This window comes from Centroberyx affinis, unplaced genomic scaffold (genome assembly GCF_046629955.1).
Source record: "Centroberyx affinis isolate AG114_WGS23_722 - 3 ecotype Tasmania unplaced genomic scaffold, CSIRO-AGI_Caff_v1 ptg007835l_1, whole genome shotgun sequence".
NCBI lineage: Eukaryota > Metazoa > Chordata > Actinopteri > Beryciformes > Berycidae > Centroberyx > Centroberyx affinis.
In genome coordinates this window covers 1,745-18,568 of record NW_027283930.1, presented here as the reverse complement: position 1 = coordinate 18,568, position 16,824 = coordinate 1,745, and the positions used below count along the sequence as shown (strand labels likewise).

General features: G+C 41.6%; 1 protein-coding gene across 1 annotated transcript; it reads right to left on the bottom strand.

The window, feature by feature from the left end:
- Positions 1–1,747: 1,747 nt before the first annotated feature.
- Positions 1,748–16,319, bottom strand: LOC139639839 (kinesin heavy chain-like; the record flags this gene model as incomplete). Its single annotated transcript, XM_071513992.1, has 14 exons — positions 1,748–1,848; positions 2,816–3,032; positions 4,137–4,241; positions 4,908–4,979; positions 5,490–5,550; positions 6,089–6,190; positions 9,697–9,812; positions 10,796–10,872; positions 11,077–11,194; positions 12,295–12,492; positions 12,591–12,743; positions 13,588–13,794; positions 15,220–15,288; positions 16,138–16,319. Coding segments are annotated over 14 exons (1,778 nt in total), but the record flags the coding sequence as incomplete, so codon positions are not given.
- Positions 16,320–16,824: the final 505 nt, after the last annotated feature.

Sequence of the window (16,824 nt, the reverse complement as noted above, 5' to 3'; positions counted from 1 at the left end):
ATTACAGAAAATTGGAGGAAATCAATGCAACTGGCTGATATTGATCGATTTTTCATGAGAATGTGTGTGTGAGAACCTTTTATAAATGAGGCCTCTGATGTCTACATTCAGCAAAATGAAATGTGGTTACGATACATTAATGTTTCATATCAATATATACATTTCTGGAGGATGTTTCTGTGGGTGGGCAGGCTTTTCTCCGAGAGGTGACAGTCTGTCGTGGTGGCCTCCTATTGGTGCTTCAAGAGGAGGGGCGGGGCATATGGTTCCTAGGAAGTGGGTGGTGGACATGCTTTGAGTTGTTTGTGGTCCGTCTGCAAGAAGGAGCAAAGGTCCAGTTTAGTTTTTAATGCTCTGTCAGTTCTCTTGCTGCAGGATTTGTGGCTTCATATCAGTTTTGAAATCTAATGTCAGATTTCAGAATCAGTTTAATCACAGAGTTTAGGAATTTGCGTTGGTGAAATTGGTGCAGAGTCACACACGCAGAGTTCACGACGATGATGAAGTTAGCTACTTATTCGTGGGCTGTCTGCGGACGAATTGATTTTTTCGAACAGAAGGTTTCCTCTGTATTTAGAATGTTTTTTGCCTCATATATTAGAATTTTTGGAAAAATACAAAATGTTCTCTACACAGGACCTTGACTTTTTAATAATTATGTCTAGGTGTTGACCCAAACAGTTTTTCATAGTTTAATTGACCACTGTTGTGTATAGTTGTGATTGCACTTACTGCCTATTTGCTATGGCCCTAAATCTTAATTATCAAAACATCTCAAGAATCTGACACTGGTACATTACAGACAATGAAACAGAGTATCAAAATCCAGAATTATGATCAATTTTACTGTAGCGTTAATGTACTATGACCCCCTGAACATGGCAAAGAACACTCTAAATACCGAGGAAACCTGTTTGAAAAAAAAAAGATTCGTCCACAGACAGCCCACGAATAAGTAGCTGCAGGTAAGTAGCCAACTTCAGCGTTGTGAGTTCACATCATAGCAGATATAAATATGTTTGAATTTTTTTGGAGGCACTAATATCTCGACAATCCAAGGTAATAAAAATCTAAAATATCAGTTATATTCACGCTAATACAAACAACTGTGCTTAAGAAAAGTGAGCAGCAATATCTGCTGCAATTATAGTTGATTTTAAATTCATAAATAAAAAATATTTTGGACGTGGGAGTTCGAACAAGTTAAACAGGTGAACGCTAACAGCTAACTAGCTACCATTTGGCTGTGATGCTATCCTCGGAGCCAAGTGGTAGCTAGTTAGCTGTTAGCTACTAGCATGCTAGTTAGCTAGTATTGCTGATTGAGTGAAGCTGCGCTGAATCTCTTCTTTGCTTATTTTTGTCCTCTGACAGAGCAGTGTTGTATAAAACTGGATGATGTCACTCTGCCACGATTAGAGACTCCTCCATGTTGGACTTTCTTTCAGAGGTCAACATGCCCAAAGCAACGTTTCTATTGGCCGGCTGTGCGAATTCGCAGGTCAAAGTTCACCACACATGAACTCTGAACACGGGAAATAATGTTTTCGCCCTTCACCTGGTTTTCAGTGAAAGAGAAGGGAAGTAAATTTTTAGTGCATCGTCCGATTTGAAATCTAAACCCTTGGCTTTTGCCCTTTAAAACACACAAAAAGTAGCAACGAATATTTTGTACATCCAATTCCCTTTCTGCAAACGATAACGTGAACACATTCCTCTCCAGCTGTACTTACACCAGGCGGTAGGTTTACTTGTTGTGGTTGTAGTTGTGGCTGTAGAGGCCTCCGGCTCTGATGGAGCTGCTGATGGGGGAAGACAGCGGGTGATGGCCGGGCCGGATGGGCTTAGCTGAAACACACAAATCAACCACTGAGTAATATATTGTTTTTCATATGTTATTTAATGGCTAGTGTTGGGATGTTTAATACATGCAAGTAGTTCATTTATTCTTCATCCTATTTGCAGTGAACGGAATTGTATCAAATTCCGGCCACTCGGTCACTCGCGTACTGTAATCTGTTTATTGGCATTTTTATACGGAGTTCCCAACCGGAAATTCATGCACATTTCAGACGCTAGGTATCAAATTTCATAAATATCTATACACATTTAAGCATATAAAAAACTAAGTTACGAACTTAGTCACAAACAAGAAGCGGGAAGCCTTAAATCCCATCCATTTGCAGGGACTGGAAGAAAATCAATTACAAGTTAAGGTAAAAGCGATATTAAACTTTAAAAAAAAGACAGATGGAGGATTGTTAATTCATGAGACACTTCAGCGAAAACAGTACAGGATGAAATATATTGCATATATTGAAATATATGCTGTCTGGAATTGGATACCCTGATGTTAGATTACTTAACTGGTGGATGAAAGTATGTGTTATGACTCTTGTGGCTGTTTAAGGTGCCTGTACTTTGTACTGATGAGTGACTTTTTTATTTCCTTATACTTCCCCTCCTTCTCATTATACAGTATGTTATGGTAAATATAACTATAAATATAAATACTAAAATGGCTGATGACACATTGGTTAAGCCGCCTGACTCTTGACTCTCGATAAAGACAAAATTTCAAGGGGAACTCTTGAAATTCAACTCTCTCTTTTTAAAGAAAAGGCATATATAAGATTCTTTTTTTTGGTGTTTTTTGCCTTTACTAGAAAGTGGAGACAGGAGACAGGAAAGATTGGGGTACAGAGAGAGGAGGATGACATGCCACAAAGGTCTTGGGACACCCGAAAAAGTAATATATTCTTGTAATAACGCCTAAAGTGAATTGAACCCCAACTCGGTGAGTCCCCGGTCTCACCGATCTGTGCCGAGTGCCCCCTCCTGGCCATGTTCTTGGCCCGGACGGCCTCTTTGATGCGGTCCACCTCCTGCTGGTAGCGCTTGCGGTCCCTCATGGCGTTCTCCTTGGCCTCCTTCAGGGCGTTCTCCAGGGCTTTCACCCGCTCCGCCGTGGCGCGAAGACGCTTCTCCAGCTTGGGGAGTTCGCAGCGAAGATCCGCGTTGTCGCGAACCAGCTGGAGGGGGAAGCAGAGGAGAGGCGGGGGGGGTTAGATTTGAAGACGGGTGTGTTATCCTGCCTTCACACTGTGGCCTACAAGAAGATGTCAGTCTAACACAAAGGCAATCTACCTTCTCGTTGCCATGGTGATTTTGATTAACGAGAGTATTCCAATCCGTTAAAATCCCCATGAAATGAACTCCCCATTACTTTTACTTTCTGGAAAACACAGTATCTTTCATGGTGACCTCACGCTGCACCAGGAGGCGTAAATATACATTTCTAACCAATAAAACCATCAGATTTTTTAACAGTCCCGCCCCTCCGCACCCCTCCCATCAAATCAAACTGTCTTTCTCTCCCTCCCTGTGTTACGTCCCGCCCCAACATCCTGCATCAACAAGAAATACATAAAATCAAGGAAGTAAAGACGCTGTTTCATGGGGTCTTTAAATGGCATTGTGTGACAGTTCAGATCATGTCTAATGGGTTATCCCACTGTCATTAGAGAGCGGTTTGAGTGTCCTGAGAGGAGAGGAGACAAGGAGAGGAGAGGAGAGGAGAGGAGGAGAGGAAAGGAGAGGAGAGGAGAGGAGACAAGGAGAGGAGAGAGGAGGGGACAGGAGACAAGGAGAGGAGAGGAGAGGAGAGGAGAGGAGAGGAGAGGATGAGAAGAAAGGAGAGGAAAGGAGACAAGAAGTGGAGACAAGGAGACGAGATGAGAAGAGGAAAGGAGGAGAGGAGACGAAAGGAGAGGAGACAAGGAGAGGAGATGAGGAGAGGAGAGCAGGAGAGGAGAGGGGGAGAATAGGAGAGGAGAGAAGAGGAGAGGAGACAAAGAGAGGAGGAGGTTATAAATTCTAGTATTTTATATGTTATTAAATATGATTCGCGTTGTAAATGAAAAGGAAGCCAAGTAGGGAATTGGAATTCCTCAGCCAGACCTGAATTTGACATATTTTCAAAGAAGATGAGAGAAGAAAGCTCCTGCTCATTCAATATTTTATCTTCATTGGAAGAGGAGACAAGAAGAGCCGGTCAAACATGTGGCTGCCTCTGAGCTTTCAGCATCCGGTCTGTCTTTGTCTAAGAGTTGGTGGTGATGGTTTGGGCACAGCACCTGCTTGTGGACCTTGGTGAGCTGCTCCAGGTTATTCTCCAGGAAAGAGATCTTCTGTTTCTGGGCGACGCTGCCGACTCCTTCCTCACAGTCCAGCTCTGCACTCTGAACACACACATGAAGATTAAAAGTGCTTCAACAAACCCAGAAAACAATTTTAACAGTCCGCTATTTTCAGAATAATGATACCGTATTTCCTCTAATAGTGGCCTGTAGTCAATTAAAAGCCAGGTCTCCGATAATGGCCGGCTACTTAACGAACCCCAACAGAAGCAGATCAGAAAAGAAGGAGGCTTCGTACTAAAATATGAGCAAATATACTTATCAAACAGAGGGAATTAGAAATAAAGGTCTGTCTCTAATATAAGCCTGCTTCCAATAAAGGCCTGGTACCCTCTGCAGCTGAGGTAAATAAAGGCCCGGGCCAATATTAGAGGAAATACGGTAGTTTAGTTTGTATAGCCCCTTATCACAAGCATATCTCAAAGGGCTTTACATAGCATCATATACACTATATACATACTACATCATATATATATCTACACACATCATTTTACTAGATTATATACGACACTACACAAACACAGCATGTCTTTGGACTGTGGGAGGAAACCGGAGCACGGGGAGAACATGCTCACACAGAAAGGACCGAGGTAGAGATTCGAACCCACGAGGCAGCAGTACTAACCACTGAGCCACCGTGCCGCCTGTGAAATGATGCTAAGAACAGATGAGCGTTTAACACGGGAAAACAACGGAGTGCCGCCGTACCTTCTTGACCCGCGTGGTGAGGTCCTGGATGAAGAGTTTGCGCAGGTTGTGTAGAGTCTGCAGCTCCTTGGCCTGAGGAGAGCAAAGAGACGACTGTGATGGTTAAAATACAAATAAAACAATTCATCCACCGGTCCATTTCATTCCACATAATAACTCATAATTTATTCCATGCAGGTCATTGTTTGTCTCTGAACTCTGAACTCACTTTCATCAACTTTCTTTCAATTAATACTTTGTTTTTTCATTATTATTTTCATTTTCCTTTTAAATGCTCTTGTAACTTTCCATATGTATCTCTTATGTATGTCCTATATGTGTGTATTTTTGTGTGTTATGCGTAAGAAAAGGAAATGGAAAAAAAAATCCTATTAATATTATTATTTTTATTATCTTCCTTTCCCTTGGGGCATTAAATGGTAGTACATTTCAAATGTTGAAGAGAAATATATAGGGTGGTATGTATAGTTTACTGTCTGTATGTCACTAAGACAAATTCCTGGATATTGATTTCATACTTACTGATTAAAGTGACTTTATTTGATCCTAATTCTGAATTAGGATTAGACTGATGTGACTCACCACAGTCTCCTCCAGACCCTTCAGGTCCTCTCTGGCCTGTTCCCTCTCTTCGTTCAGCAAACTGGAGAGGGAGAGAGAGAGAGAGAGAGGGAGAGAGAGAGGAGAGGGAGAGAGAGAGAGGGAGAGAGATAGGGGGGAGAGAGAGAGAGGGAGGACAGGGAGAGAGAGAGAGGGAGACAGATGGAGGGGAGGGAAAGAGGGAGAGAGAGAGAGACAGTGACAGAGAGTGGGAGAGCGAGAGACAGAAAAAGAGGGAGAGTGAGGGAGAGAGAGAGGGAGGAGAGAGAGAGACAGAAAGAGAGGGAGAGTGAGGGAGAGAGGGAGAAAGAGAGAGGGAGAGAGAGAGACAGTGAGAGAGAGCGGAAGAGAGAGGGAGAGCGAGAGACAGAAAGAGGGAGGGAGAGGGAGGAGAGAGAGAGAGACAGAGAGAGAGGAAGAGGCAGAGGTGTGACAAGTCAGTCTCAAGTCTCGAGGCACAAGTCTCAAGTCTAAATGTAGATTACCAAGTCAAATCCATGTCAAGTCCATGTAAAGCTACTTCAGCAGCTCCAGGGAAAGTTACATGAGTGGTTTTGCAGACTGATGCAGTCGGTGCCTACATTAGCTTCTGGAGCTTGGAGTCCTTCTCCTGTTCTTCAGCCTTCAGTTTGTCATAGTCTGACATGAGTCTCTCCTGCTCCAATAACAAACCCTGGTTCAGACTGAGAGAGAGAGAGAGAGAGAGAGAGAGAGAGAGAGGGAGAGAGAGACAGAGAGAGAGACAGAGAGAGAGAGAGAGAGAGAAACAGAGAGAGAGAGACAGAGATTAACATTCACATTTGTATAAAAATATAAATGTTTTGTTTTTGTTTCTAATTTTATTGAAGACTGACACTTTTGTTCAAAATTATTTACATTTGTTTGTGTATGTACTGCAATAATGAATAGTTATATGTACAGTAATGTTAAAAATATATATATAACATGCTGATATTATCATTATTATTCACAAATATTCAATGTAAAGAAGACTCTGATCCGTTGTATAATTTATACAACATATTTTCTTCTATTATTTTGTCCTACATTTGTTATATGTTTTGTTGCTGTATGCTTTGGCAATATGTACACATGTATGTCATGCCAATAAAGCTGATTGAACTGATTAGAGTATTAGAGAGAGAGATTAAGAGTTTTCTTCCAAAATGAGAACAATCCAATCTCTCCAGTCCATCAAACAGTGATGCAGCAGTAAATAAAAAGGGTAACACTTTACAATAAGGGTCACTAAGTTAAGGGTTAGTTAATGCTTATTTAACTAACCCTTAATTAACAGTTAACTAATGTGTCTGGTAATCATTTACTAATAGTCATCTTTATAAACTATTAAATAATGTAGAAATTAATACCTTAGTTAACATGAACACCATTAGTAAATTACACATTAGCTAACTGTTAATTAAGGGTTAGTTAAGGCTTATTAAGCCTTAACTAACCCTTATTAAGCATTTACAAATCCTTATTAAGCCTTAACTAACCTTTATTAAGCATTAACTAACCCTTAACTTAGTGACCCTTATTGTAAAGTGTTACCATAAAAAGTTTAAACTGCCAGTTTGTGATCAACCACTAACAACCAGCAACACAAACAAATCAATTATACTTTAAGAAAATCTTAAAACAGCCCATCCTCATCCTCATCCTCATCCTCAGTTAAATCCTACTGACTGTGATGTTTACTATGAATTCCCGTCATGCAGACTTACGTCAGGCTCAAAAAAAAAAGGTGGATAAACCCAAATCTGCAAATAAAAAAGTGAGTAATCTGGGTTTAGGTGGGTTTACCCCGCACCACCTCCCTGTTACCTCTGTGCTGCTGACAGCCTGCCTGTGTGCACATGGATAAACGAGCTGAGGATCGCACCAAAAGCAAAGCTGGGATGAATAAATGCTGAGGAACACAAATTCATGATTGTGATCCCCGTCTCCCGATATCATTTGATGTCAGGAGCCTCAACACTTGTAAAAAAAAAAAAATATATATATATATATATGGTGGCAACAGCTCAAAGAGATAAACAGAAGACTGTGAAGATGCAGGTTCTGCAATCCAGTATTTCTGTTTTTTGTTTTTTGTTGTTGTCATTACTGCGGAAACTCGAATAGAAACTATAAATAAGATGACAAGGAGAAGGTAAAACAACCTTTGGTGTAGCTCCGGCCTGAAACGCATCTACATTGCAAAAAAACATCCATCATAAGTCATCTAGTCTCATATTCAGCCTTCAGTTTGTTTTTAAACCGAGAGAAACATTCTGCAGTGAGGAGAGATAACTCCACTTGTCTCCAATGCAGCTTCACTTGTTTCAGGAGTTTTCTAGAAATTAAACAAGTCAGTCTGTTGAAACCAGTCAGAATAAGGCAGATCACTGCACTGCTGTCAAGAAAATGACTTGATTCTACTAAATTCTTCACACAAGTCGATTTGCATTGGAAACAAGTGAAATGATCAAACCTCACTGGCAGATTTCTTCACTTATTTTAAGAAAATTATGATTTTAGGACTCAGTAATAGACTAAATGACTTGTTAAGATGGAGATTTTTTGCAGTGTGCTGCTTCTTTGAACCCCATTCATTTCCCCCCAACCTTGAGGTTTTGGATCTTATTGTCGTCAGAAGTGTGAACGCTCGTATAAATACGGTGGCAAGTAGTTGGCAGCAGCTCAAAAGAGATGAACAGACACTTGTCATGTGGCGAGATGCAGCTTTTGATCCCTCTCCACATCTCATATCTTCAGTGTTATTGCTGTCAGTGCTGTGAAGACTTGAACGAGACGACACAGAGGCTGCAAAAGGACCTTGGCTGTAGCTGAATGGGATAAGCGGGTGTGCAGGTGCATGGAAAGTGACATTGAACAAATGCATGTTTGCGGAGGTGTTTTGATGTGACTCAATGGGATAAGCAGCCCGACCTAAACCTTGAGATCTTAGGCATTTTTATTTATCAGTAGTGTGAACACTTCATGAATAAGACGATGAGAAAGACCTAAAGGCAAAAGCTCAGAAATAGCTCAGCGGGATGAGCTGCTGCTTGTCACTTTGTCCTTGTCGGTTTGATTGTTGGTTTGATCCCTGATGGAAGGAAAAATGTTATTGCTGAAACTACTAATTGCGTTCTTTGCATTTGTATTAACCTCCACAGAGTGCCAGGTGGGCGGGGTTTATCACATCAGGACAGTTTAGTTAGTGTCAGGTCAGATTTAAGTCACAAAAAAGTGACTAAATTGACTTTCAGAGACTCCTGCAATTGCCAATGCCTTCTTGCACTCTCCAAGAGAAACACAGACCTGTTAGCGAATGTTACGAGGGACATGCAGCCATATTGGAGGAGCGACTACAAAAGGAAATGTTGTTGTCTCTTCCCCCCTGAAAAAACAATGAGAACGGCTGTAATGAGGCTCAGAGGCTCAGTGAGTAAAGCCACTACATAAATAACCCATAAATTCATGGGTTCAAAGCCCGTTTCCACTCTTAAAGCTCCATATTCTGCACTTCCCAGTGTTTTATTTTGTGTCTTGAGGTCCGTTCAAAGCTGTACAAAAAACACTCTCAATCCATTTTCACACGTTCATTTTCTAGCATTTCCAGCTGCTGGGTCAGACGACAGCTCCGCTTGCCTGGGAGCATTTCACTTTCCTCTTGGCATCAGATGAAAAAACCCTTAGGCGAGTTTATTTCATAGACTGCATGATGTTATAGTCACGCAGCATAGGGTATATTACCATAAGGAAATTAAAGAAAAACATATGGGTTCACTCACAATGTACATCTAAAAGTGGGAGTATTTGTTGTGTTCTTTTATCTTTCTATTTCACTTGATTTCAACTGCACTAGTTTACTTTTTAAGTATTTTATCTTTTGTATCTCTTGTCTGTACTTTTGCACTTTTTAATTGTAAATCTTTTACCTTTACTGTATTTGTATCACTCTGTAAAGCACTTTGAATTGCCCCAGTGTATGAAATGTGCTCTACAAATAAAGCTGCCTTGCCTTGCCTATTGGACAAAATTGAAAAACAGCATAGTGTCATTTCTCATCATCAGGCTTACCTTTGTGTGTGTGTGTGTGTGTGTGTGTGTGTGTGTGTGTGTGTGTGTGTGTGTGTGTGTGTGTGTGTGTGTGTGTGTGTGTGTGTGTGTGTGTGTGTGTGTGTGTGTGCCCCCTCACTCGGTGAGCTCGTCCAGCATCCTCTGCTTGTCGTCGATCTCGTCTCGGAGGCGGCTGAGCTGCTTCTGATGCGTCTCCCTGTGGCTCTCCAGCTGCTCCTCCAGCGTCTTCTGCAGGAGGGAGACAGGAGGACAGGTTACACACACACACACACACACACACACACACACACACACACACACACACACACACACACACACACACACACACACCTGTCTTCTGCAACAAGGTCAAGAGGACCTTACACATAGACCAGAGCTGAACAAATGGGATGCAATCACACATAGTTTGTTTACTTTGGTCTGAACCAGAGTGGAAAAGTGGATTTTGTTGTATTTCTGTATTTGGTTCATTCAGGTTCAAACTGACCAATTAGAAGTGAACCAGAGCTTCAAAACGAAAGTCACATGACTCACAAGCAGCTTGTTTATTGGACAGAGGGTAACACTTTACAATAAGGGTCACTAAGTTAGGAGTTAGTTAATGCTTAATAAGCATTAACCAACCCTTAATTAACAGTTAACTAATGTGTCTGGTAATCATTTACTAATGGTGTTCATGTTAACTAAGGTATTCATTTATACATTATTTAAGTCATCTTTATAAACTATTAAAAAATGTATAAATTAATACCTTAGTTGACATGAACACCATTAGTAAATTACACATTAGTTAACTGTTAATTAAGGGTTAGTTAATGCTTATTAAGCATTAACTAACCCTTAACTTAGTGACCCTTATTGTAAAGTAAGAGTTTTGTCACCTGTCATCAAAACAAATCTGTCTCAGCTCCTGTAACTTTATCTAACGTGATGGGCTTGTCTGTCTCTTCTTCTGTGGTGTTCATACCAGTTAAGAACACATGAAGGAGAAAAAGCTGAATATGAGCATCAGTCTGTCTCCTTCTACCCATAATCCCTTGCGTTTCGGGGTGGTTTCCTCTAGTTGGAGTGGCAGTTCTCTTGTTGGAGGCCTGAGACTCTTGGTGTCATTATTTGGTGCCACCAAGAGTTCAAAGGTCATCGCTCTCACCCGGACAAACCGGCTGAACTGAAGGAGGAAAACGCTGCAGATTTGTTTTCGGTGCTCCTCTCCCTACCTTGATCTCCTCGTCTCCGTCCAGTCTGCTGATGTGCTCCTTCTCCTTCTCCTCCCCCGACACCTCGTGCATTTTCTCTGAGGACACCAACGAAGAAGAGGGGGAAGACATTTTAGCTCCTGTTATCTGCTTCAGCTGCGTTTCATTTCAGGTGAGATGTTTCATAACGTCTCACCTGCACAAACTGAATTTCTCTCTTTTTCCTGTGTGTTATATCTAAGCTAAACTAACAGTATTGGTTTCCACAGGTAGAGGGAGTGTGTGTCGGTGTGTGTTCTGACCCTGAGCCTGCAGTTTGGCGAGCTCCTCGGTCAGGGCGTCCTGGCTTTCCTCCAGCTGCCTCTTCTTCTGCTCCATGTTCTGCATGTAGTCGGTCAGAGACTTGATCTTCGCCTGGTGCTGCGGACACACAGCGGAGAGGAAACCCACTTAGATACAGAAAGAGAAGAAGAACTTCACATTTTACATTTCGGTCATTCAGCCGATGCTCTTATCCAGAGTGACTTCAACAGTAGAGTCAGATTCAATTCCTACATCTTCAACATTACAGTTTTAATGTCCCAGAGTCTGACTGCTGTTTGAGCAGCTTCTCCATTCAGCCTAGAATACATTTCTGGAGGAAACACTGAATCCCTGTATAGTGTTTTGGCATGAACATGGTCACATTTAAAGATACTGAATATCACAAACATATCATCTATCGGCAGCTTCAATCCAAACATACAGATATCAGTATTGACCTTATAAAACCCATATCAGTCAAACCCTGGTGAGGAGTGTGTGTTGTGTTTTTGTGTTTGTTGGACTCAAGATTCCTATTGGGATGATAAAGTCCTGAACTTGACACTGCATCAAGACCCTGGTTCTCTCTTACTCCGCCCCTGTTGCCTGGGAGACGGTTGCCTAGAATATAGTTACCTGGGAGATAGTTACTTGGGAGATGGTTGCCTCGGCTATGGTTACCTGGGAGATGGTTACCAGGAAGACAGTTACCTAGAATATGGTTACCTGGGAGATAGTTACTTAGGAGATGGCTTCCTCGGCTATGGTTACCTGGGAGACGGTTACCAGGGAGACAGTTACATAGAATATGGTTACCTGGGAAATGGTTGCTTAGGAGATGGTTTCCTGGGCTACAGTTACCCGGGAGACGGTTACCAGGGAGACAGTTACAGTAACCTGGGACATGGTCACCTGGGAGATGGTCAATTAGGAAATGGCTACTTGGGATATGGCTACCTGGGAGACGGTTACCAGGGAGACAGTTACCTAAGATATGGTTACCAGGGAGATGGTTGCCTGGGAGATTCTTACTTAAGAGATGGTTTCCTGGGCTACAGTTACCTGGGAGACGGTAACCTGGGCGATGTCCACCTGAGAGATGGTTACCCAGGAGATAATTACCTGTGTGATGGTTACCTGAGAAATCATTACCTGATGGATGGTCACCTGTGAAATGTTTACTGGAGACAACAGAGGGTTACCTGGGAGACGGTTACCTGGGAGACGAGCAGCTGGCAGGATGTCAGCTCCTTCTCATTGGCCTGGATCTTGCGGTGGGCGTCGGCCTGAGCGCTCTCCAGCTGCTTGCTGCGGTTCACCAGAGATTTGACCTCCGACTTCATCTTGCTGATGTAGAGGCGAGCCAAGGTGAACTCCTCCTCCACCGCCACGCCGTTCCCCTTCGCCTCCGAGTGCTGAGGGGGGAGGGGGGAGGGGGGAGGGTTAGAGGCTGCGGTGTGTGTGTGTGTGTGTGTGTGTGTGTGTGTGCGTGTGTGTGTTCGACCGTCCTCACCGCGGCGGTCTTGATGTCGCTGGTGCCGATGATGGCTCCGATGTCGCTCAGGTCTCGCAGCAGCAGGTTCAGAACCTCGGCGGCTCTCTTCCTCTGCAGGCCGCTCAGCTCCTGCAGCTGACTCAGCTCCCTCTGCACCGCCGACAGCACCGCCTGCACACACACACACACACACACACACACACACACACACACACACACACACACACACACACACACACACACACACACACACACACACACACCCACACAGTGGTGGAAGAAGTATTCAGATCTTTGACTTGAGTGAAAGTAGCAATACCACAGTGTAAAAATACTTTGTTACAAGTAAAAGTCCTGCATTCAAAATCTTACTTAAGTCAAAGTACAAAAGTATTAGCATCAAAATACTTAAAGTAGCAAAAGTAAAAGTAGTCATTATGCAGAACGGCCCATTTCAGAATCATATATATCATGTTATTGGACTATAATTATTGATGCATTAATGTGTTCATCACTTTAATGTTGCAGCTGGTAAAGGTGGAGCTAATTTTAAGTACTTTATATACTGCTGGGCAGCTTAACCTATAAAAATATATCATAATTTATTAGTAGATTTATAATTTGTATTAATAATCTAAATCTGCAACTAGTAACTAAAGCTGTCAAATAAATGTAGTGGAGTAAAAAGTACAATATTTCCCTCTGAAATGTAGTGGAGTAGAAGTATAAAGTAGCATGAAATGGAAATACTCAAGTAAAGTACAAGTACCTCAAAATTGTACTTAAGTACAGTACTTGAGTAAATGTAGTTAGTTCTTTCCTCTTTCCTACCTCTGCACACACACACACACACACACACACACACACACACACACACACACACACACACACACATAGTTGTCAGTGTGTTTCTGTACCAATGCCCTCAACACACTGTCATATAAAACACATGAGGACAAAGAACACTGGATCTGGATAAAATCACTTGTCAAACTTGATTTTTTTTTTCTCCCACCGTCTTCTGCTGCAGCTCCTCGGCCAGCTGCTGGTTGGCTCCGTCGCGCTCCTCCACCTCCTGGCTCTTCTGGTCGTAGTTGACGGCCAGCTCCTCCAGCGCCTGCAGCACCTCCTTCACCTCCTCCTTCGCCAGCTCGTTCTCCGTCTGCAGCCGGCAGAGCTCCTCCTGGATCTTCTCGTAGTCGCGCCGCGTCGACGCCAGCAGCTACGAACGGAGGGGGAGAGACCAGTTAGACAGATAGATGGGTAGATAAGTCCAGTCCAGGTCATTAATGTCAAGTCTCAAGTCTAAATGTAGAACAGCAAGTCAAGTCAGAACAAATCAAGAGTCCAGTATCAATTTAATATCTTAAAGAAAACTAAATATCTAGGACTTTTCAATGCAATATGGTTTTAATAGGATAAAAACTTGGTAAGAGCATCATGAGTTTGATTTCTATAATCAGTTTCAACTTCAATAAATTCAATCATTCCATACAAATTCAGAAAACAGAATTTAAATTCAGTCGTCTGCTGGAACAAATCTCATCACTTTCAATCTGAGTCATTTACACAAACACAAGATCTCAAGTCAAGACTTTAGAAACCTTTTCAAGTCATCAGAGTACAAGTCAGAGTCGAGTCCCAAGTCACCAGAACCCAAGTCAAAGGCCCTTCAGTCACTAAATATTCAATAAATTTGCATTTCTTTTGGACTCTCGTCTGTCTTCATTCAGTTATTCAAAATGTTAATTTGTGTCTTGTGCTTTGTTTTGTTTCTTTGTGATTTTAATGTGTCTGCATATCTGCATCACATCATTTTGCTCTGTGACTGATTGTTCAGTTAGATCTAGGTCTGCAGGTTCTCCTTTGAGACGGGCTGTGATGAAGCGCTGTAGAAATAAATTTGACTTGACATGAACACCTACAGGCTCACACTCATACATACACACTCAAACACACACACACACACACACACTGATTCAACACAAACGCAGTTAAATCAAAGTGAGTCAAACTCAACCCAGAACACCTGATAGACTTGAGTCAGACTTTCTGTAATAGCAGAATCATTACCTGTGTAGTAAAGTAAGGCAAGTTTAAGGGATTTTTTCTGAGATTAAAACATGCACAAGTCTAATTAGGCCACCAGGTGGCGCTACAGACCGCTACAGGATCACTGAGGCAAAATAAATTGAGGCTGATTAAGTTAATATATTATAATTTTGAAAGGTGAGGTCTGTAATCTTTCTGGTTTTTAAAAATATCCTTCCCAACGGAGTGAAAACACACAAAAAATGTCCATCTTAACAAGTCATTTCATCTCATATTAAGTCATAAATCCAGATTTTCTTATAACACATAATCAAAAAGATAATTATTATTATTATGCCTTGTGTCCAATGCAGTCTCACCTCTTTAAATAATATTCTTGAAACAAATCAAACAAAAGAAATCACTGCAGCAGTATCAGGATGTATAATGTTACTGTTGATTTGCATTGGAAATAAATTAATTTATCTCCCCTCGCTTGCATATTTTTTCACTTTGTCTTTAGTAAAATAAAATTTTAAGTCTCACAACAGGATTTTTTCTTTTTTGAATGAAAAGAATGGACAGATTAGTTTTAACAGGCACAGTGCAGACGAACCTCTTCCTGGTCCAGCATCTGCTCCTTGAGTTTCTCAGCCAGCTGACTGTGTTGGTTGATCTCATCGTCCTGCAGAGAGGAGGATCGGATTCAGTGATCAGTCAGGTTAAGTATTGGGTTTGCAGTAGAAACACATCACAAAGCACATGAAACACAGTAAAATCAATAAAACCATAGCAGAAACATACAATAAAACCTGTAAAAATCAATAACGCCACCGTAAAAACATCAACAATAAAACCCATAATGAATAACCTCAACTGAGTCAAGGCAATCCAGTATTGCATTATTGCCTTTCTGAGACAATAATACAATACTGTTATGAATGCTATGAATATATTAGATAGATAAATCTTTATTGTCCACTACATTACACGCAATGGAAAATTGTCTTGGCCCTCCAGCAACAAAAATCCAACAACACATCAGACTTTATACACTGCACATGAGATAAAACTCAATATAAATAGCTAGATAAAATAAAAAGTAAAGAATAGAAAATGGAAACGCAGCTTATGAGGAGCATTGATTAAAAGAGTAAACTCTTAACATTAATATGCAAAATGTATTTTTTGAAATATACACACTACCAGTCAAACCTGATTAAATCTATTATGTTCTTCATTCTCTCAAAGCCATTCTGATCTAAAGGCTTCTGCTTAAGTGCTTGAAATGAGTTTCTTAGACAAATATAAAGAGTGAAGTTGATCCATTGATGAATTTCTTTCCATCAAGGCAAAGAATCTAAAATATAAGATAGTTTTGATTTGTTTAACACGTTTTTTTTTTGGTCGCTGCATAATTCCATTTGTGTTATTTCACAGTTTTGACGTCTTTACTGTTATTCTAAAAATGTGGAAAATAGTAAAAAAAATAAAAATAAAAAAATAAAATGTGGTGTTGGAAATCTTTTGTCACCTTGTCGTCCATCTGTTTGTACAGGTTGCTGATGTCCTCTTCATATTTGCTCTTCTCCTCTCCGGTCGCCCCCTGGCCTCCCGCGGCGGGCGGCAGGTTGTCGATGACGGGCGTGTTGTCGCACGGCTCCGGGCCCCGCGGCTCCCTGGAGCCCAGCTGCTCCTCCTCAGGGACGTCCTCCCCTGAAACACAACGTCTGTCACTGAGGGGGGGGGGGGGGGGGGTGTTCAACACGGGGTCCGGGGACCACCAGAGGGTCCTTGAAGGGTTCGAGCGGGTCCCGCAGTTAACACAATTAGAGAATGTAGAAGAATGACTGTTCTGATCATAGTTCCTCTGTTATCTCTCTCTCTCATATTGTATCATTTCATTTTGTAACATTCATATCATGTTGTATTTTATTGTATCATATCATCTTGTATTGTATCATATCGTATCTTGTATCATATTGTCATTTTATATTTTATCACATCGTATCATATCACATATCGTATCATGTTGTCATTTTAATCGCTTCATATTGTATCGTATCGTATCATGTTGTATTACGATGTGTCATTTTATACAATCTCTGAGCCCATCGTCCAAGACCACCCAAGAGGGAGACGAGGAGAAGAGGGAGAGGGGAAGAGGGGGAAGAGGGGAGAGGAAGGGAGAGGAGGAAGGGGGAGAAGAGAGAGAAGAGGG